The sequence below is a fragment of the Parasteatoda tepidariorum genome, chromosome 10 (genome assembly GCF_982258835.1).
Source record: "Parasteatoda tepidariorum strain Cologne lab strain chromosome 10, Ptep-v5.0, whole genome shotgun sequence".
Lineage (NCBI taxonomy): Eukaryota > Metazoa > Arthropoda > Arachnida > Araneae > Theridiidae > Parasteatoda > Parasteatoda tepidariorum.
In genome coordinates this window covers 88,278,808-88,301,312 of record NC_141764.1, presented here as the reverse complement: position 1 = coordinate 88,301,312, position 22,505 = coordinate 88,278,808, and the positions used below count along the sequence as shown (strand labels likewise).

Genomic DNA, 22,505 nt, shown 5'->3' with positions numbered 1-22,505 from the left:
ACGCGCAAGGATCGTCTTGCAACTGACACCGACTCGCGCTGTGGAAAACGATGTTCGTTTCGTTATGTTGATTTAAATGGCTTTGATTGATGAGTGGTAGAATCAGAACCATAGTTTTGAGAATATATATCGTGATCTCGCATGTTCGTTTTCGCCCCTCATAGTCTTTTCTTTGTCGCGACTTGATATCGTTTCTTGTAGATTATTTTCAGAGGGACTGGCTTGATCACCGTCGTTACCTTATTCTGAACGTAATCTATTATTGAAAAGAATATATAAAGAAGTGTTTCTTAATTAATAAGGCAAATTTTTTTTTAAAACAAAACTTTTTTTATTATTTTTAAATGTGAAAATTAATTTTGATATTATATGTTTAAGTAATTTTTTACATTATCGAATTTATTACAATCAGAAATCAAATTTAAGGTGCCCATAAAGAATTAAATTACCGTAAACCGGGGCGAGTCTACCCATTTTTTCAGTTTGTCAACTTTCAAGTGGTCAAACTTTTGTAAATATTAAAGAAAAAAGGCTTTTAATAGGTGTTTTGGAATCACTATTTATCCCTCTTTAAAGCTGTGAAATCGATTTTCGAAAATATTAAGAGTTACGCTGTTACTGTATATTTTTATAGAACTGCTGACAAATCTCTCGTATGGGGCGAGTCTATCCATTCTACTAAAATGAATGTTAACATTGTAAATAATCAAATTTTACTATTAAATTATTATTTTAGTTACTACATAGGATATTTATGAAGTAAAATTCATAACTTTATTATATATTCCATTTTTTTATTCATAAAATGACACAAATTGAGTATTCGATCGATTATCACATTTTGATCACAGTTTTGTTTTTACAATCATTAACATTATAAAATAACATTTTTTTCTGATTATTGTTGATAAAAATAAATTAAAATTAATATGAATTTACAATTAAATAATTAATAAATAATAATAATTAAAGATTATTAACAAAATCGAAATTCAAACATTGGGAATCATGAAAAATCCTTTTCCCATTCTTTTGGAAGGTAATAATAATTTATAAATAATAATTTATTTAACTTGCATTAAATTAAAAAAGTTAATTTTGTAATATAAAAATTGAAAAAATAGGTAAAATAAAAATATTTTATATTTACATTTATATTTAACCTATAAATTTTCTTATTAATGATAAATTTATCAATGCAGAATTAAAATAATATACTCAAATTCATTTAAAATGACTTAATTTTAATATAAACAAAGTTCTAAATTATATTATTATGTTTTATTAAAACTAAATACGAATGGGTAGACTCGCCCCGCGAATTCTGGCTTTTTGTTTACAACAGCAAAACTTACATTATTATTTTTTTCATATAAAATTAATGTAATCTTAGTCTTAGATAAGTTTATCACTTAACCAAAGTGAAAATAGTAATAATAATAATATACTTACGGAGCACCAACTAAAAGTTTGCTGATTTTCAATACAAATCTCTCAAAACACGTTTGAACAGGTCGGTTAAAAAGACACCAAATAAATAAAAACGGATCAAACTACTACAGCGCCATCTTCCTTAGAGTCTGAACTAAGTCCTCCGTCGGTAAAAATATTTTTATTTGCAATTTAAAATAGTGAAAATTAAATAAAACTAAAATGGGTAGACTCGTCCCTGAATGGGTAGACTCGCCCCGGTTTACGGTACATGTAATTAAATTTGTCAGGCTATTTTTTACTTTATTTTAATTTATTAAAAACTTTTTGGATAAAACTTCTAATAATTTAATGGGTTCTTATTACAGATTTTAAATTTATAAATCTTTAGTTGCTTTTATTTTTATAAATAAAATTATAACAAAACTTATTTTTCCTCTTTTGGATTCGGACATAAGTCAATTAACTTTATTTATTCAAAATAATTAGTAAAGTTTGCGACTTCTTTTTTTTTTTTTTAATCATTTAGCTCTTTGAGTATAATCGTGTTTTTTTTTTCAATATTGTCAGTTAAATATATTATCGAATATCATAATTCTTTTGTTTTCATTTTTAAGGAATGAAACCTTACTTTGTTTTTTCGTTCATAATTCGGTTATTATTCAATTTAACTTTGTTATTCATGTGAAATAATAATGATAAAAAATAGTGTTGTTTTTTTTTAAATTTATTTAACACTTTGTTTTAAGCATACAAATAATTTTTAACGAACTTATTTTTTAAATTTTCTTTCTATATTGTTAGGCAAATATATTGATAAATTTAAATTTTATTTATTTTTTTATTATTTAATTTTAAACTAAGAAATCTTTATTTGCGCGTTTATTTTTAGAAAATATAACATTAATATCTTTCTTAAACAAAACATATATCTTCAAATTCATAAATTGATTGAAATCAATCTGAGTATGAAGTTTTGTTAGAAATCCGACTTTTTGTGCCTTACAAGGAAATGAATTTCAAAAATACTCGATACATCGCTGTATCGCGATGCAAAACTGACGATGCATCACGATATAAAATTTCTTATATCGCCCAGTCCTAGTAGCGACTTATTATTTGTCCGGCTTTTTATTCTTATTTCGTAATCATTTTTTTAATTGAAATGTTCTTCTAAACCTTGCACTCTAAGGGTGCAGGCGCTCACCACACTGGTGGAGAGCTGGGGGTCGTAATTTCGATCCTGGAGACAAATTTAAAGAGAAGGGTACCAACCAAGACACTGTCCATGTTGTCTGACCGGTGCACGGTGGGCCAGAAGACCATGATCTTTGGCCAAAAGTCAAAATTATATTTTTAACTAAAATATGTGTAGGCAGTTTTAATATCACCTAAATTAAATATTCATAATCATTCCAAACATTATAATTTACTTTTTGGACCGACAAGAGTACAATGTAATGAAAAATACGTTAAATTTTTTTTTAAATGCAACTTTTAATTTTATAATTCAGAAATATATAAAGGAATTTCACCTTACTGTTACATTTTTATCAGAGTAATTAGTCTGAAATTATAGTACAATTTTTCAATTTGTTGGATTAGTTAATACTCTGGGCAAACTTATAGTTTATAACTTATCATTTGAAATTTTACAATGTTTGAATCGCTTTCGAAACTTATCTCCAAAAAGTTCCATATGCAAAGGTGGACTAAATATACCGAAAAACAAAAATTATGTTTTTCTTCATGTTTTCGCGTTATTTTTTAATATTACTACGGGAATATAATTTATTTTTCATTTTCAATATAAAACTAAGAAAATTATTTTATTTTCATTGCTATATTTAATTATTTAAACGTATTATAATTTTTTTTTTAACTTTTGCTCACCATATTTCAGTCGCCATTTTATTTGGGGGGGGGGGATATTTTTAGTGTATTTCAAAATTTTAACTATGAATTCAATTTACCTGCACATTAAAACCCCCAAATTTTGAAGCAAATTTTATCGAAATACTAATTTTGGCTACGATACCTTAGATGCTGGCCCACTGTGCGATGTAAAAATTGGATAGCATTCCTACACGGCTGCTAAGAGATGTATGACTAAAAATTTGGGCTTGCCGTTTGTTTATAATTTGGTGGAGTATCTTGTCGTAAGACTAATGCGTTTGAAAGAAGCAGAATCATCAAATAGTAGAAATAAATAATTTCCTTCATTTGGGGAAATATTACTTCAACGCATTCCTTTATAACAGTTTCGTTAAAAAAATTATTTTAGAGATATGGGCATACTTTATTTACCGCGCAATATTGTTACAGTTTCTTCAATAACTTTATTTTCACCAACCATTCCACCATTTTCTTCCTCTTAACTTTTAGATATACTAAAATTAATAAGAATATTAAATCGTTTTCATGCATCTTTATAAACTTACATTTTTATCAAAGAACTCGCAAACTCCTACATGGAAATGTTTTTAAACTATATCAGTATATTTACACAGGATTTTCTAAATATCATAATTCATCATACCTTTCCAATCATCAGCTGATCTATAAAAAACTTTATATCCTTTCAAGACACCATGGACTGCAGACGCAGGAGGAGAATTCCACGTGACTTTAATAGTTTGTGACGTCAGTGCCATGCAATCGACTTGTTGAGGAGGTACACTTGGCACTAAAAAATTACTTAATTTAAATATTGAAAAATCCCATAAATATTCAGACAAAAAAATTAACTTTTAAATTTATTCTTATTCTATTTTTGAAACGCTTGCACTATTTTGCTTGCTTCTATTTTTGAAACGCTATATAACACATGCTGGTAAAAATGCATGGTACTTATATAAGAATATTTTATGTTAAGTAAGACATGTAATAAAAATGTTCTATTATGACCACTTTTCTAGATTTTATGTATTTTCCAACAATATTTTTGAAACGATAAATAACACATGCAGATATAAATACACAGTACTTTTATTAGAGCATTATTTGTTAAATAAAACATGAAATAAAAGGTCTTTCTTAATGACCACTTTTCAGAATTCGTTTTCAGATTTCTTCTTAAACACTTAGAACTTACGCTTAATTGAACAATTTTAAAGTACACAAAACTTGTAAAATTCTTCACTTTGGAAAATGAAAGTTTGAATTCGAAAATATTTTTCAGCTTTATGACGCTTTTGGTAGTTGAAAATTTCTTGTTACCCAAGGTTAAAATATATAAATTGACTTAAAAATATATCTTTCATGATTTTTTTTTGGAAAAAAAGTCTCATATTATTTAGCCAGACAAGTCATATTTTTTGGTGGAATAACTTTTGAATTTTTTTTAATTATTTATCATTAATAAACTATTAAAATAATTTGGTTACATAATAATATTAAATTTAATTATTTTATTATTTAATCATAATAAATTATTCAAATAAATCAATTATTCATTTCCACCAATGACATTTCGCTTATTCATTCCTCAACCTAAAAGAAACTTCGTGCTTCATAGGAATGTATTATAATATACTCGCATGAAGCACGAAGTTTCATTTACGTCGAAGATTGGATAAACAAAATGTCTCTAATTTGAAATGAATAATTGATTTCTATGAATGATTTATAATAATTTATTCATTTGAATTAAATTAATAGATTTATTAAATTACATTTTTATGAATCATTTTTTTTTTGTTTGTGCTGAGGAATGGATAAGCAAAATTTTCAGCTAAAAATAATAATCCTCTTAACTTATCTCTTTTATACCTTCATTTAAATTCAAAAACTTATACTTTAAAGACTGTTATACTTTTATTCTCTTAATACTTTTATTTTCTTAATTTCTCTTTTTTTCTGAAATAAAGCATAAATTATAGGTTTAAACAAGGATTCATAGGATTATAACTTACCATCTTCCATTGTCATTGCTATAACAGGATCTGATCTTGGACCAGCTCCTTTAAGGTTAAATGCCTGAACAACAATGCTATAGTGGGAAAATGGATTAAGGCCTCGGAGGTCCGTTGATTCTCTAATTTCTACTGATGTAGTAACGTCAACAGTTTTGTACTGATACGGTTCTGAAGAGTTGGCACTTTTATACCCGACGTAAAAACCTTTCAGATTTCCATTTCTAAATCGTTTTTCAGGAGGCTATGAAAAAGATTTAAGAAAAAACGAGTTTTTGATGAAAAAATTTAAGGAAGTAATAGTAAATTCGATTTCAATTAAATTAATTTGTTTATTTAATGCATTCTATTAAGCTTTTATTCTATTACATGCATTCGATTAAAAAAACGTTTGAATCATATTATTGCACTGAAACGTAATACTGACACAAAATTGTTGCTTTTGAATTACTTTTATTAATACTATAAAAATAAGTGATTTGAAAACGGTTTTTTAAAGTAAATCTATGCATCACATTTAACAATTCTTAAAAATAACGTAGTATAAGTAAAAACTTAGAGATATAGATTATAAAATTGGTTATGAAAAACGCTTGGTTACTTTCTTCGAATTCTTGTAACTGTTTATGAGATATGATAATTTTTTATAATTTTTATACCATATTTTAACTCTTATTATCGGTTTAAAAATCTAATTTTAAATGTTAAAATGTTTTAAATTAAGTTCAAAATTAAGGTTTGTCCTCACTCAAAACGATCGTATTGATTAATGAATCTTATTGATTGAAATAATATTATTGATTGAAATTATGGCTGACATTAACCAGTTTAAGAAATATAATGAAAATAGACGTGTTAAAAATATTTTTAGACGTCTGCATGACGCAAGTCTAAATGAAGTTTAAAACAAGCAAATTTAGTCTTTATACCACAAAATAAATTAGAAATTTACAAAGACTTACCTTCAAAGCCGAAATAAATCTTAACAGTTAAATATTGCCGAAGATTTTCAAAAATAAAATGCTTTTTTTACTGTAAAGTTGAGGAAAAACTAAAATCTATTTGCCGAAATAAATAATAAATTCCAAGTTATATTTAAAAAAAGTTTCATATCATGGTTTAAGTGTAATATAAAAATTCTGCAAATGGCAAAGTAAGAAACCATCAATAAGTAATAACAACGAATTATGACGACATAACTTAGAGCAACGTGTGTCCAATCTGTTAGAAACATTTCAAAAAATAAAATAAAATGGTTCTCAAACCTTCCAAAATGGTTCTCTATAGAAAATTCTTCCAATATTTTCATTTAAGAACGTATGATCACGGAATACTAAAGCAATGTGTATTTTCTTGTAATCGTGTACATCTTGATATTATTTTAATAAGAAAAACAAGTAGTATTTATCAAAATTCCAACTTTATATCAGACTATATTAAAATCAGACATACCTCCCATGAAATTTTAAGAGCATCTGAACTTGCTGCTTCAGCTTTTACAGAAAGTGGAGGACCCTCAGGCACTGAAAAGGGATAAAGCTCTTTTTAGCGAAACCATTAAATAAATTGATAATACAAAAAAAGATTCGATTTTTTTTAATGCATGTTCTTAAAACAGCACTGTAAGATAATTCTGTAACATCCAGTTTCGATTGACGTTTTGGGTTTTTACCACATTCTCTGCAGAAAATTCGAGTTTCCCTGAGAAAAACTTCCTAAATTCAATTTTTTTTGGGGGGGGGGGGGTGCAGCACTTCACTATATTCATGATACATACCTTAATTACTTGAGGTATATTATATTTTCATGCACTTATTATTAAACCATAGATAACATAGTTTAAATAATTTCTAAATTCTGTGATGAAGCCACCGAGCTGAGATAAATAAGCTCATATCCTCTATTAATTAATCAGTCCAAATTCATCAGAAGTTCAACTCCCAAAACGAAAAATAACACATTTCCTATATCCCTAATACGTATGAAGAGTTTTTAGTTAAACAATTAGTTTGGAGTTACTGATGCAAGATTCAGTTGTATTATATCACACATCCAACTAGTTTTATAATGAGTTTTTACACGCAATTCTCAATTGGTGGTTTCAGCTAATAAGAATACACAATCATTTCAGGGATACCTAGAAGACAGTACCGCAATTATCACATTCCTATTCACTGAATCACAAATTCTACTACTTTCCATCATCCATCACTCGCGCTAGAGGACCCTTTTAAACCAACTAGGATAACTTATGTGGTTAAAAGTGACATAAAAAAGAACAACTCAAAGTTACTAATTTATTCCAGAAAAATTACTGGCTATTAGCAAGAGTGTTTCTTAATTCTTAAAACAGTTTCTTGGCACATCATAACCGTCTGGTATTTCTATTAGAGTCTATCTATTTTTCTTACAGTGAACTTCAAATCTTCATAAATATTAAATTCATAAGAACAACCTTGTAAGAAATTAAAATATGTTTCAAATGTTCTTTTAGTTTTTTTCTACGTTTAATCAAAAAAAAAAATTATAAACAAGGATATCGTTCTATTCCAGTAAAACAACTCATAAAATCAATTTATTGGAGAGTGTTGTAATACAACTCTTATACTCTCAGAACGTGACCTGGGTAATGTTTTGTTGCCTCAGGATATGGTAGAAATTCTGTGTTAGATTTCCATCAAATGCTTAGTATCTTTCTCAGTAATTTTGGAGGTAATTGGTAGCAGTAATACCAGCAAAACAACACTAGTTTTTATTGAGTTTGATACAGCATTACACCTTTTGGCAATCTTTTAATACTATAATTTTCAATATCCCCTTTTATAGAAGCTTGGCATATTAAGTTTTAAGACGGTCACAAACAATTATGATGATCAATTGTTTGACTTTAAATGAACACTGACCTAACTTTCTGTGTTCTATCATATTTTTTAATTAATATTTTGTAGAACAATATTATTGGTGGCATTTTTTAAAGCGTAACGCATCTATATTTCAGAGAGCTTAAAATAAATGAATTCAAAAAGTGAAAACTGTTGTAAGCATTTACCATTAGCAATGTAAAAAGACAATGTTAGATTTAGATTTCTACAGTAATATAAAAATAGTAAATGCACTAAGTAGTATTGTATTTAAAAATTAAAACTGTGTGAATATTTTGTAAAACAATATTATTAGTAGCAATTTTTAAAGCATAGAGCATCTATATTTCAGAGATCTTAAAATGAATTCTAAAAGTGAAACTTGCTGTAAGCATTTACTATTAGAAATTTATAAATACGTTAGATTTAGATTTATATAGTGATATAAAAATGGTAAATGCATTTCAAAATATTTAAAAATTAAAGAGAAAGATAATAATAAATGCTTTCTTAAGTAAAAATAAAAACTATAAAGAATATTTTAGCATATAAATAAATATTTGCTCTGACTTCAATTAATACAACTTTATTGTAATTTTCTGATGAAACTTGAGAATGCGAAATAGAAGAGTTAGCACATAAAGGTTCATATAAGATTTTAGTTAATTTGAAAAGAACTTTTAAATGTATACGATGAAAATAGCTGTTCTGACTTGGTATTATGTAATTATCGCAAGTTTCTAATAAATCTATAAAGCTTTGAATAAGTTCTTAACACTTATTAATAATCGTGTTTTACCGTATGAGGCATTAAATGCGGTCTAGATGATGTGTTGGTCACAAAATGCAATCATAATTTTCTTCTGACCTAAAACACCAAAGGTTAATCATTTGCTTTCTTTATCCACTGATCTCGGCACTTAGTCTTGCAAAAGAAAATTAATTTTCATAAAGTTACATTGACGTCAAATTAGATTGTGTCCTCGAAATGTCTCACTTTTTTACTCAAAAATATTTTTTAGAGCATTCTTCCACTAAACTCTTTATTTCTTTATATGAATAGATCATTATATGAACTTTAAAACGAAAACGATACGAAATACAATAAAATCCAATTTTAAGTTGTCCATGAAAACATCATTTACCTTCTTCCTCTGTTTTAAAATGGAAGCTTCTTCCTTGGCCACTTGCCCCGATAACATTCTCTGCAATTAACGACACGTCATAGCCAGTTGCGGGCCGTAAACCAGTAAATTCAGCTGATGTTTCCGTACCAGGAACTGACATATTCCTTGAAGTTGAGGCTACTTAGTAAGAAAAGAGAAACGTTTTTACTTAAGTCTTGATTTGCTATTCTCTTTAAAATTGAATTCGAAGGAAATTACAAAATTAATATAAGAATATAAATGAAATTTTGAAAAATATTGTTTTTTACAAACATATATTTTTAGATAAATTGGTTCAATTTTGGCAATGTGTGGTTGCTAAATATATTATGTACAAGTTTATTGCTACTTCAATAAAATGCTAATTACATCATGTTTCCGTTCACATTTAACTTTATTGTGTAGTATTCATGGTATTGCAACCAAATTAAAACAAAACCTCGTAGTAAACATAGTATACTGACTCAAATAGTTTAAAAATTGTGATAAAATGAAAGAAATGAAATGAAATAAAGAAAAACAAAGACTTTATAAGCGCAACTTGATTAAGGTATCGAATAATTTTGCCGTATGAAGTTCAATTTCATATTTGTTTTACCAATGAAACTGAGCTTATAAATTTATTTCTTTAAAATTATATTGTAAAGATTCCTTTAAACAAACCAACATGCAAAGAGTAAAACAAACTTCTCTTGCAAATATCTTTTATATAGGAAAAGAAAGTTAAAAAATGGCGTATTACATCACTGGCGTTTAAAAAGTATCAATTTGTGTTGCCCCTTGTTTAAAAAACTATCATACAAAGACTAATATTTAACTTTTTTCATTTTCCCGAGATAACTCTGAATAGTAAACTGATGGTAAATAAAATGCTTCTTACGAATAAGAAAAGTTAAAATTTCAAGTTAAATTCTGCGTATTATGTTTTGTTTTAGTTCCTTGCATTTATTAACAAAATAAAGAGATATGTTGAATTTTTGTATTTTTTTTCAAAAAAATTGGTAATGAAGCAATTAAAATATGCACCTTAAATTGTTTTGAAATGCTTGAAATGCTTTACATTATATAGTTGTTTTAATAATACAATGCTCAGTGTAAAAGTAAAAAATTTAACAAAAATATGTGAAACTCCTTCCAAAAAGTAATTTATATTAAAATTATAAAAAAAAAATATTATTAAAACTGTGGTACAAATAATTTTAACTAAACGAAATTCTATTACAAATATTTACCGCTATGAAGGGATCACCTATAACTGCTCTCTGCGAAATTATTGGGTTGCTGATCTGGAAGAATCTAAACTGTTGGAATGAAACCCGCCTAACTGACTAACTTCTCCCCACCCCACAATTGGGCTTAACTGTTACTTAAGCAATAATGCCTATGGCCATAACTACAGCCCTTAAATTTGCTTTAAAATTTCCAAACTATTCGAATATTTTTTTCAAAAGAAAAATTTTTGTTTTTTTCTCGGTTGATTTAATTTGCTGATAATTTTAAAGTATCAAAAAAATTTTCTTATTACAAATCACTTTTTTAATTTTTTTCGCGAATCGCATTGCCGAGGTTTCAATTGTTATTTCAAAATTATGAAAGAATAGAGCAATAAAGTACAAAATAAAAATATTCTTACCATTTTCTCGAATATGGAGAACGTATTGAGTGATCAGGCTGTTTCCGCTGAATGGTGGTTCCCACGACAAACGAACTACTCGACTTCCTGTTTCAGAAATTTGAATTTCTCTAGGAGCATCTGGTTGCTCTGAAAATCATTGAAGTAGTTACAAATACAAATACGAAGTTAAAAAATACTTATAAAGGGCATTGGTGTCAACTTAACTGGCAAAATATTAAACGAAAATGCTTCGAAATTACTCGTTAAATAATTTAAATTAAGATAAACAATAAATTAAAAAAGTACTCAGCACATCATTTGATTAAAAACTTTAAATTTGTTGTGCATAGTGTGGAAAAAAAAGGACCACCTTGAATAACTTTCGATATAATGACGGTCTCTTCAAGTTCTAGTACTCAATCTTATTAGTTCGAGGAGGTGACCTTGAATATGCTAATTATTTAATGAAGAGGACATTTTAAATTGCGAAATCAGACACAAAAAAACTTACTTTATCTGAATAAATACATCTTCTTTTTGACAGAGTTGAATTTCTGACACCCAACTTCGCGATCTGGAAAAGATTGTCCCAATAGTTTGGTCAAGAGAACGGTCCAAAGTTTGGACCTATTAAAATTAATTCTATTTTTTAGGTATATCGCCCCATCTCGAGAACATTTCAAGAGAATCAAAAAATTTTGCATAAAATTACAAAAATCTATCCAAAGGAAATTTGATGTAAAAAATAATTTTTACTGAAGATTTAATATTTTTTATTATCATATATAACGGTAAAAAGTTTAATAGTAAGATATACAATCTTCATATCATTTCAAAGAATGTAATTTTACATGACAAAATACAAAATGTGAGCGAAATTGGTCAAACAGTTCCTCAGAAATCGTATTTTAAAAATACGACTTTTTGGTTATCTATGTTTAAAAAGCATTTTGTAGTTTCCTTATTGGCCGCTGCAAACTATGACTACAAAATTGATTATTGGTAAAATTAATGAAAGGTATTTTTCTCCAATGACCACCTGGAGAATTACCTTCGCTGTACAGGCATCTGAAAATCAGATTTGTTGGCCACTCTTTCATGGCACCATATTAGGTGGGCCAACGTTGCTCCTACAGTAAGGACAGATAGTACAGAGAATGAAATAACTTCAATGCCTTGCCCGGGATTCCAACCCAGAACCTTTCAAGTGTAAGGCCAGTTCCCCGACCCCTACACTGGCCAGTCGGCTTCATGAAAGGTATAAACTTTATTATGTTCTCAAAAGAGAAATGACATATGGGCAAAATTATAAGCGTTAAAATTTTTATAAGTTTTTTGACGAAATTTAAGAAATTAACGTTTTAAAAGAGTGAGTAGAAAAAACATACGCGGAAGAGGAATTTTATTGTGCTTATTTAGATTTTGAGGAACAGCAAAAACCTGTCCTCGGATAAATATGGGACAACCTAAACATATTTTTCATGATGATATAGCTTTGTAATGAATGATTGAACTAATTAATTTCTTTGTGACAAATTTATATTTGATAATGAATGACAGCACATAATGTAACATAAAACAAAAAGAGATAATGCTAAAAATCACTTATATTTGTAATAACTTTTGAACAAATTGGAATTTCAAAAAAAAAAAAATTATGAATAAATAAATAAAACTTTGTGTTATGTATATTAAACAGTTACGGCCTTTTCAGAAAGCCAATGCGGCTGGTATGGTATTTTACCTACATGTTTAACAATTAATAATTGTCGAACTAATTATCGGATGTTGATTTTTTTATCCCATAGTATTTTCTATGCATTTTTCTACCCACCTTCGTTATTTCTAGTTTCTACGTTTGAAAGAGTTTGCTCTGCAAAATAACATGTAACATTAAGCTGAATAATTAAAATTGCGGTAACGAAGAACGTTACGTTTTTTTTTAACATAGAGAGAAAGATGATTGAGTAATTTTGAAACCCGAATTTTATTGATGCGTACACATAATTGTTTCTAAACTTTAAAAAAATTTTTTTAATCCCATTAAGTTTAATTGTTATTGCAAGTTTAGGCACGTGTTTATGCGAAATTTTGCTCTCTCTCTTTTTTTTCTTTTGTTTTTCGGTACAATTTGTTTTGTGCTCAAAATATGTAACAAATTCAGCATATGTAGCAATATTACGTAATATGTAGCAATATTACTAACAAAAGTATAAACAAAAAATAGTGGTTGTTCATCAAACTCACGTCAAATTTAACCTACTAACTTCGAAAAAAAGAATTAAGTATTTTTAATGATCAATTTTTTTCTACTTTTAATCAATAACGAAATCAATATTAAACATGATCTTTACAGAGCTTCAAAAAAACCAAAGCAAGGTATACTGCCGTCTAAAAAAAAAATTCGTTAAGTTACATAAACTAAGCAATTTATGACTGACTCTATTATTTACATCAATGATTTTCAATAATAACAGTTAAATAAACAGTAACTATAAAGTAAAAAGTAAATGCAATATAGGTTAACTATTTTCGGATATTTTGTTGAAATAATTTTTATGTCTGGAAGTCGAAGAAAATTAGGGTTTGTCACGATAAAACGTAATAAAAAGACCTGAACTCATAAAACTGTATTGATATAAAAAATTAAACAAAGACTTTGATTACATGCGACAAAGCATATCAGAAGTACTATTTGACTTTACAGTTACTTTTATCTGTAGGCACTGTCAAAATATATGAAGGTCTTTAACTTATCTAACATACTATACACAACATTAAGAATTTCCATTCCTAAATTATGGTAAAATAATCGGCAGCAGTCTGTCCATCCGATTAACATTAAATTTTACGGTAAAGAACTTTTTTTGTGCCTTTACGGTTTTGAAATTGCTTACAACTAGTATAGTTATAAGCCATGAATACAAAGCAATACAGTTTTTCAACCATTTACTACCAGCATGGTTTCAAAACCGTAAAAAAGAAATTTAAAAGGAAATAGGACATTGTAGAGAGCAGGACACAAAGAGGGGACTGTAGGACACGGGAAACTCTTGTTGGAGGGAATGGCGGAATTATTTTACAGTCAACGCTGGGACTCGAACTCTAGTTCTGCATGTATTCGCAAGGAATACATGCAGAATTCCTTGCATGTCGCAAGGAACTAACTGGCTTCATTAGTTGGGATTAGAAAGTGTGATAAAATTCTTATTATTTAACCGTATTAGATTAAATCTGTTAATAAACGATTTATTTCACCGTTAACAGTTTGATTACCTTCTTATTTATGGTTATTTGACAGTTTTGCTTGAATATTGTAAAATAACAATTAAACCATTTTTATTTAACCATTTTTTCGGAGAAATTTCTAACAGTAAAGAACGGAATTTAATTAAATGTGAGGTAGAGTGGCCGTTATAAATAATTTTGAATATGGAGTCATTAGATTTGAAATTCATTTGAGTAATTGACTAGTCTGTTTTAGTGATAAATTGTATGATATGATAGATTTTAATATCAGTCACACAAAATAATTTTTAGTCATGGATGTGAACTTTTTTAATCAGAATTAATAATAAATTTAAGAAAATATCTTAAATTACTAATTAATGAAGAAAATTAATGTATAATTAAGGAAATCAGTAAGAATTAAAATTTTTAAAATTCAAATCCTTAAGATACTTTTTTTTAAAATTTAGTTTCATAATTTCTGAAATTGAATAATTAATATTTAAAGAAAATTGTGTCACAGACAGTTGAAAAATAATAAACAGTTTACTGCACACGTTGCTATTTTTTAAAGAGATAATAAGTATTGTGGTCTGTTTTCGCATTCTGAATAATAGTTAACATAGATTAACCAGCATGTTTCATGCGACTTCCCGGTTGTACCAATTGCAAAAAAGAATGCGAAACTAATCATGTTATTCAAGGTTAATTGTTCTTCTATTTTATTTTGTTTACGTGGCAACACAAACCTTCTCGTAGTAACTCATTATAAATAATTTATAATGAGTTTTATGGATGATTGATGATCATTATGAGTTAATAAATTTATAATTGAAGGAGCTTTAGATCAGAGATGGTCGAATCTTTACATATTGGTTGATTACAAAAGAAGCTTGAATTAATTTTAATTTTACGAAAAGTCATTGTTCCATTATATATTTTATAAAAGTTTTTTTTTCTGTATCATTATTTAAGCATAAATTAGTTAATATGATTTAACTCTTAATCGAAAATCTTATTTATCTTTCCTACCATTTAAGTTACGTTTATGTTTCTGCAATTAAATATCTCAAATTACCTTCCCATACATCTTTCCAAAGGATTTTGTAATCCGTGTTATTTTCACCAGACGAGATTCTATTTCAACTATAACATCACTAGGAAGCAATCAAACTGCTCTCAACAGAAATTACTCGGTTGCTACTCTAGAACAATCTCTAAACAGTCGAAATGAAACCAGCCTAACTGGCTTACTAATCCCACAATTAGGTTCAACTGATATTTTTAGCTTTTTATCTAGTAATAATTGCACTCTTTAAAGATATTTTAAAATTTCCCAATTATTCGAATTAAAAACATAACAGTTTATTTCAATTCTTTTTACTAGATCCCCGAATACTGACTTTATTGAATGAAATTAAGGTTAATTATTATTTAATATAGGAAATATATTTTAAATACTTTCTTGATCACCCAGAATCAGAGGGTGAATTGTCATTTTGAAAAGCCATACTGCTAGAATGGACGATTACAGTCATTTTTTTTAAAAATCCTAATGCATTGAGAATCCCTTATAAATCCCGGAAAACATTTTATTACTTTTCTAATAGTGCTAATTATTTAGTTTTTTTCACCAAAAAATGCTTACTTTCGTTTTCGTCAGAAATGGAGAGTTAAGTGATTATTCATGAATTGACGTCACGCGTGCCCATCTGCCGTTCGTTTACAATCGCTGTTCTGTGAAAGCGATTGCGTTCTTGCCTTCGTTTGAATTTTCGTAATTAAATCCAATTAGTTTAGATGGTAAATAACTATATGAGAACGAAGATATGCATAATAGATTGTGCCCTATTGTAGCTTGATGAAAATGTGGGCTAAATATAAAGTATTTTTATAATATTTTAAATTTCAATGGAATCCACTAAAACATTGTTAATATTTGATGAAATAAATTGCACCCTAATGTAGCTTAATGAAAATGTGGGATAAATATAAAGTATTTTTATAATATTTTAAATTTCTACATTTTTAAGTTATTAATTTTTTTTCACTTATTAATTCTAGCTGGAATTTAATGCAGGGAATTTTCTTCAAAATGGCAGTACTCTTTTGAAAAAAATTGTGATCCCAGCCTAACTTTTAATTCATTCTTTTAAAAAAATGTTTTTAAGTTAAAAAAAAAAGAAGAAATTAATATATTCCAGTTGATTTTATTCACATTATTTTAATTAACGTTAATCTACGTTATAAGAGTATTGAAATCATGAATATGCATTTACTTTTTTCTACACAGCAGAAACAGGAATTAAATTTTATTAATGTGCATAAAAAAATTTTTTTTGGTGCAGCTAAATCATACTTACTCAAGGAATAAAAATTTTGAGAACGATATCAAAATTATTGTATATTTAATTTTTTAATAAATAATCAAAAATGTGCTTTAGAATTTCCTTTCATTTTGCATATTTTTTTTTAATTCTTTAGATTTAGTGAAATAAAAGAAGTTTAGCTTAATTCGCTGAAACTATGTGGCTGAATTAAATTACAATATGTGAAATTTTAAGTAAAAGCGCATAGATTGTAGCGAAGACGATGATGATGGACAGATATGTTTTAATGAACTAGATTCGTGAAAGTGCTGCTCCGTTTTCGGCGATACAGAATGATTAACCTGATATTTTTTCTCCTATTTTAATTAAATATTTTTCATTAAAAATGTATAATACATTAATTTTACTATTTTAGAATTCTTCTTTACAAACACTGACAAATAGTTTGCAGAAATAAGGAGAAAAAATAACAATAACCATACTTTGTAAATACTATATTGCAGAAAGAAAAAATTTATAAATTTGAAATTAATTTCTAACTATAGCAAAATTCCTAGTTTTCTCAAAAAACAATTTTAGGAATAAATATCAGCATTAATGTGTTTTTAAATATTTAATACATAGTAAAAAATAAGAAAAAAAATACTGCATTAGTAAATATTTACTTTAACCCCTTCCTTCTCGCTCCCGGGAAAATGACGGGGTGAGGTTTCGCCCTCTATTTCTCGCCCCCGTGATATTTCCGGGCTGGAGTGTTTTTCAGTTGTGCGCCAATAAGAATAAAACTAATTCATTTCTTTTGCTCGGAAAACATTTTTCTCTTTTCACACACCAGATGGCAATATCAGGGTATTTTTAAGGAAGTTGTAGATAGTTAGTTCTCTTTAAACTAGATGTCAGCACTAATCAAGTACGTATATGATATATGTGTATAAAAAAATAATCACTTTTATGACCGTTTCTTGAAAATTAACCGATTGTTAAGGGACTAAAAAATATATAAATAAAAGCATTCATGGTTCAACTCGAGTAAAAATAAATAAATAAAAAGGCAAACCTAAATTTTAATTAGCTGAATATTTAAACAATAGCACATGAGTTATAATGATGATGGACTGATTGAATATTTTTTAATAGAATAGATTTATGAATACACTGATTTTTAAATGCAATACCGAATAATAAAATCATCCACCCCATATCGAAATGTATACTATTTCTATCCAATCTGGGACTAATTTTAATTTAGTAATAAGGGTGTAATTGAGCATTATATTAACTTAAAAATAAGTGGAAAAAAATAATATTTTCTATGAACTTTAACACCATTGATTTCATCCGAATAGAAATGTTGATTCGTTGTAAAAAGTTGAATAAACATTTCTTCAGCTATTTTAGTGATGGGTAAACAGTTTGAAGTTTACTTTCGTTAGTAAACTTTCTTCCATTTTGCACACACTCTCAAAGCCGTAAATTTAATTCACAAAATATTTACTATCATTATACAAAGGATATCCATACGATTATAAGTGATATCAAAACTAAAAGAGCATTGAAATAGCCTTAGAGAACGGAGGAGGCACGTTTACATTCAGCACACTTGATGTCATAACCACTCAGGGATCGTTTTTGATCGCCTCAATTACAGATTCTTTTAAGGGCAATTTAAATGTTTAATAATTAAATAAATAAACATTGGAGGAAAAAAAAGCAATTAGATATTCGGTTTCAGGGAGAAAATTCCAATAAGTTCGGATTAAAAATAAAAATAAGAGATGATGTAATTGTCCATTCGGGGTACCAAAAATTATCCCTTTTTCCCTGCCAAAGTATTTTTCAAGCATAACACATTGAATCTATTTTACATTTACTTTATAGAAATCAGCGCATCAAATTATCGTACAAAAAATAACTTCTAACTATATTATATTGCCCTGTTAGAAATAACAATTTATTTAATTGTTAATTTACCATATTCAAGCAAAAAAGTCAAATAACCATAAAAAAGATGGTATTCAAATTGTTAACTGTGAGAAAACCATTTATTAACTGCTTTCACGTAATATGGTTACACAACCAAGATTTTATCGCACCAACTGGGTCCACCTAATAGAACCACTTTCTTTGCAGATGGGTACATATTATAGCCAAGAAGGGTAATCTGCCAACCATTACCAACAGATTGGGAGTTCGATTCCTAGCGTAGACAACGCAATATTATACATATAGAATACAATACTCTCATTCTCTCATAGATGACTGCATACCATAAATCTTTTAAGCTATCTTGAATGTCCAGTAAAACTTATTTTTTGTGTTTTTGAAACCATGCTAGTTGTAAATGGTTTAAAAAACTACATAGTTTCGTAAACATGATTTTTTAACCATACTTGTTGCAAACGGTTTCAAAATCACAAATATAAAAAAAATGCTCTTTACCATAAACTTTGCGGTTGTTAGATGAACAGATTGCTGCTAGTCATTTTATCATAATTTTAGAATGAAAATTCCAATAGTGTGGGATTTCATGAAACTGGCATTCGTTACCTAATTTAACTGCATGCAATCCTAATTGAAACATATTCTACCCTTTTCTATATTTGAAATTGTAAACGTAAAATAGTAACAAAAAATAGCAGAATTTACAGGCGCATCAAAACTTTAATTGGCTTGTTGTATATAAAAAATTAGGCATCTTCTTTTTAAATAAATACCAGCACAAGAAAAAGCATTATTGATTGTTTTCAATCATTTTCACCATACAAATGTTGTCGCATTTTAAAATCCAACTATAATAGCAATTTTTCTTCCTTGGCATTTAATTATTAACGCTTTTTTAATTTATTTTAAAATATTTAAGTAAGTTGCATGCATACCTTGTACAATCAGCTGTATATTTGTGTCATCTTCTCCATAAGTATTCGAAGCTAAACATGTATACAGAGCTGAATCAACTCTACCTACAGAGGTTACTCTAAGCATTGATTTCAATCTGTTTTCTCCATTTGAAGCTTGTGTAACTTGAAACCTATAACATAAAATAATAATAAAGTAGATTTAACTGCTTGCGGAACCTAATTTTACAAAAAATGAATACACAAAATTAATGATATCAATAAAGAAAGGAATACTTTAGGTGTTTGACACAACTTGAGAAAATAGAACATTGAATTGCTTGAAATTCACAATGCGCAGTTAACAATACATACTCTCCCATCGAAATTCTCCATGGCCATCGGGCTCCAGTTAGAAGACCTTGTTATCAAGACTTTTGGAGGACTCTAATTAAACTTTGCACTAGCATAGACACAACAACAACAATACATACTACATTTTGCTAATTTCGGTTTTTAGCATTGGTTCAATCATTCAATAGCCAATACTCATTTTGAAACTCTCTACCATTTCTATACTTAAAGAAGGAAGTTGTAGAAGGTTTAGTTTTCAAGAATGTTAAAATCATCAAGAAATATTGTATTGGGTAATTATAATCAAACTTATAATTTAAATGGAAAAAAATTCCCGTTTTAGGTGCTTAGTGGATGGATGTTAAAAAATTTGTTATGAATGTAATGTGAACCACGGGAACAAAATCTGCAATGAAAAATAGTTTACATTTTAACAGACAGACAACGCTATTCAGTACGAGAAGAACTTTAAAATTACTTGGAATGGTATAAAAACCAGTAGTCATTGCAAAGTAAAAATTTTGCATAATGCAATTATGACTGAATTAACTATAATAAGATTGTTATTAAACTGGTGGAAACATTGTTGGACAATGGAATGCTGCTGAATAGAGTACTGAAGTGGCTTCCAAGCTAAAACTGAGCTAAAAGAAAGCATATCACGTTGCTGTATTAGACATAGAAATCTTTCATAATTAGGTTGAACTCGTTATAACTCGTTTTTTAGAGGCATTTGACATGGAATGCATCTGCGATATGGAATTCAACCTGGTGATTGGAATTAAAACTAATTTTTATTAAGTTTTTGTTCCATGGTATGTAGTATCAAATTTCATTGACATCACAAGAACGGACTCCATGTAGAACAAATCAGGTATGTTGAACAAATCAGTAGTATTTTTAATTTTAACCACTCTATGCTTTTATCTTCTTTTAATAATTGATGTGTTCATATATCTGGACCTGCACATAATACTTTTTAAGTACTATACAGTTTTAGCCAATTATAAAAACACTTACCTTGGTTCTGTTTCCAAATTTAATGGTTGTTTATCCCGGGTCCATGTGATTGACAATGGTGAATCTCCAGACACAGAACAAGATAACGTAACATCGTCCCCTTTCTTTACCATTTGGGTTCGAAATTTTGCTTCAAAGCGAGGTGATTCTGCAAAAACAACAATAATTCAATAACGTTTAAAACAAACCGGCTTATTCAGTAAAAAAAGTTTGAAATTAAATTGATAATTTTTTAAGCACCAAACCTTGCTTATTATCATTCTCTAATATGCTGATTAGCGTGATATTATGATACTTTAAAGATTCTCCAAACTATTATAATTACAATTTATATCAAATAATGTATCAAAATGATTAACAAATATGTTATGGTGATAGCTGATGAATATTGCATTATAAATTTTATTGAAAATTTCAAAGATTAAACTATTTGAATGGTATTGAAATGAAAAGAAAAAATTAGGCGAATAAAATAAAGCAATTCATAGTAAAACACTAAAAATGAATTTTTTGTATTTTCACGATTTCCATGAGTAATATCGTGTATGAATGTTTCCAAAATGGTACTTTGTAATATTAAATCCTTTAATATCCTTTTTAATATTAATCCTTTAATTTCAACTAATAATCAAGGTAAGTGTCAATTTTATTTTTACTAAATCATAATTTAGGTTAAAGTAAATTGCCATGCATTTTTTTTATAAAAGTCTTTAAAGTGACAAAAATTTTCAACAAGATCATGCATAAAATATAATGATATAGAAAAAGGGAAGACAGTTATGAAAATTTATGTAAGAAAGGAAAAGTTATGAAAATTTAAATTAGGTAGGAAAATTTTAATGGTTTAAAAAGCGTTAAGCCTATATTTCATGCAATATTAAAACAACGTCTGCATGAAAAATTATTCGTAAACCTAGTATAAAAGTTTTAATATGTATCCAAGTTAAACCTTTGAAAAGGATATAACCAGAAAACAATTTGCATTTTTCTGACATTAAATTTCTAAAGTATTTCACCGTAATTGCAAAAATCACTTTTTGCAAAAAACATTTATGTTCTTCAAAAGTAAGAATAAATATTTTCAAACTGCTAAGGAAACTTTCATTATCCTTTCGTACGATAATTTTGACATTTTACACTGCAAAAGAAATAAATGACTTTTTTTCCAGAATTTTGTCGGTGTAATAGGTTTGCCTATAATTCATTTCTAAGAATTCACCAGTTTAGAAAAAGCAATTTGTAATTATTTTTTAGTGATATATTATCTTCAGTTTAAACCTGGTTACATACAAATTACAAGTGTTTTTACGATTTAAATAGCACTTAAATATGTAATAAAGAATTTAATTAATATCTATCATTAAATTTCATTCAAAAAAAAGGTACAATAGTTCCGACAAAACTAAAATTAAAAATACAGAAAGAAATTCAATTTTTAAAATTAAGTTTAAATATTAAAAAAAGCTAATTATTTCGGGATTAAATTATTATATCTTTAATTCATGAAAAATATTTTAGGGACTTTTAAAGTTTCTTTAAAAATATTTTTCTTTGGTTTCCCACATTTTTAAATGGTTTAATCTGCACTGTTATGAAATTTGATTTAACAGTATGTCTATTAATGTTTGAATATAAGTTACTTTGTTGCTTTAGAATATTGCTCAAATATTAGAGAAATAAATTAAACACAAAATAGAGTTCATATTTCTTATGATTAAGCACCAAAAAGTTATGTAATTGGTTATAAAGATC

The 22,505-nt window shown here is 27.5% G+C and overlaps 1 protein-coding gene across 6 annotated transcripts in view; it reads right to left on the bottom strand.

The window, feature by feature from the left end:
* Positions 1 to 22,505, bottom strand: part of LOC107449899 (cell adhesion molecule Dscam1) — a 268,555-nt gene that overhangs the window by 28,226 nt on the left and 217,824 nt on the right. For 4 of the 6 annotated variants that reach the window (XR_015429738.1, XM_087153304.1, XM_087153306.1 and 1 more), the window contains exons 13-19: positions 20,754 to 20,901; positions 19,422 to 19,573; positions 11,006 to 11,134; positions 9,352 to 9,513; positions 6,798 to 6,868; positions 5,346 to 5,589; positions 3,971 to 4,117 (exon numbers count right to left, since the gene is read on the bottom strand). Coding sequence is in view for 5 of the 6 variants with exons in the window: in XM_087153304.1 (XP_087009430.1) it covers positions 3,971 to 4,117; positions 5,346 to 5,589; positions 6,798 to 6,868; positions 9,352 to 9,513; positions 11,006 to 11,134; positions 19,422 to 19,573; positions 20,754 to 20,901 (1,053 nt within the window). In the remaining variant the exon portion in view is untranslated. The remainder of the gene's footprint in view (positions 1 to 3,970; positions 4,118 to 5,345; positions 5,590 to 6,797; positions 6,869 to 9,351; positions 9,514 to 11,005; positions 11,135 to 19,421; positions 19,574 to 20,753; positions 20,902 to 22,505) is intronic. The other 2 variants (XM_087153305.1, XM_087153308.1) reach the window with 1 other exon arrangement.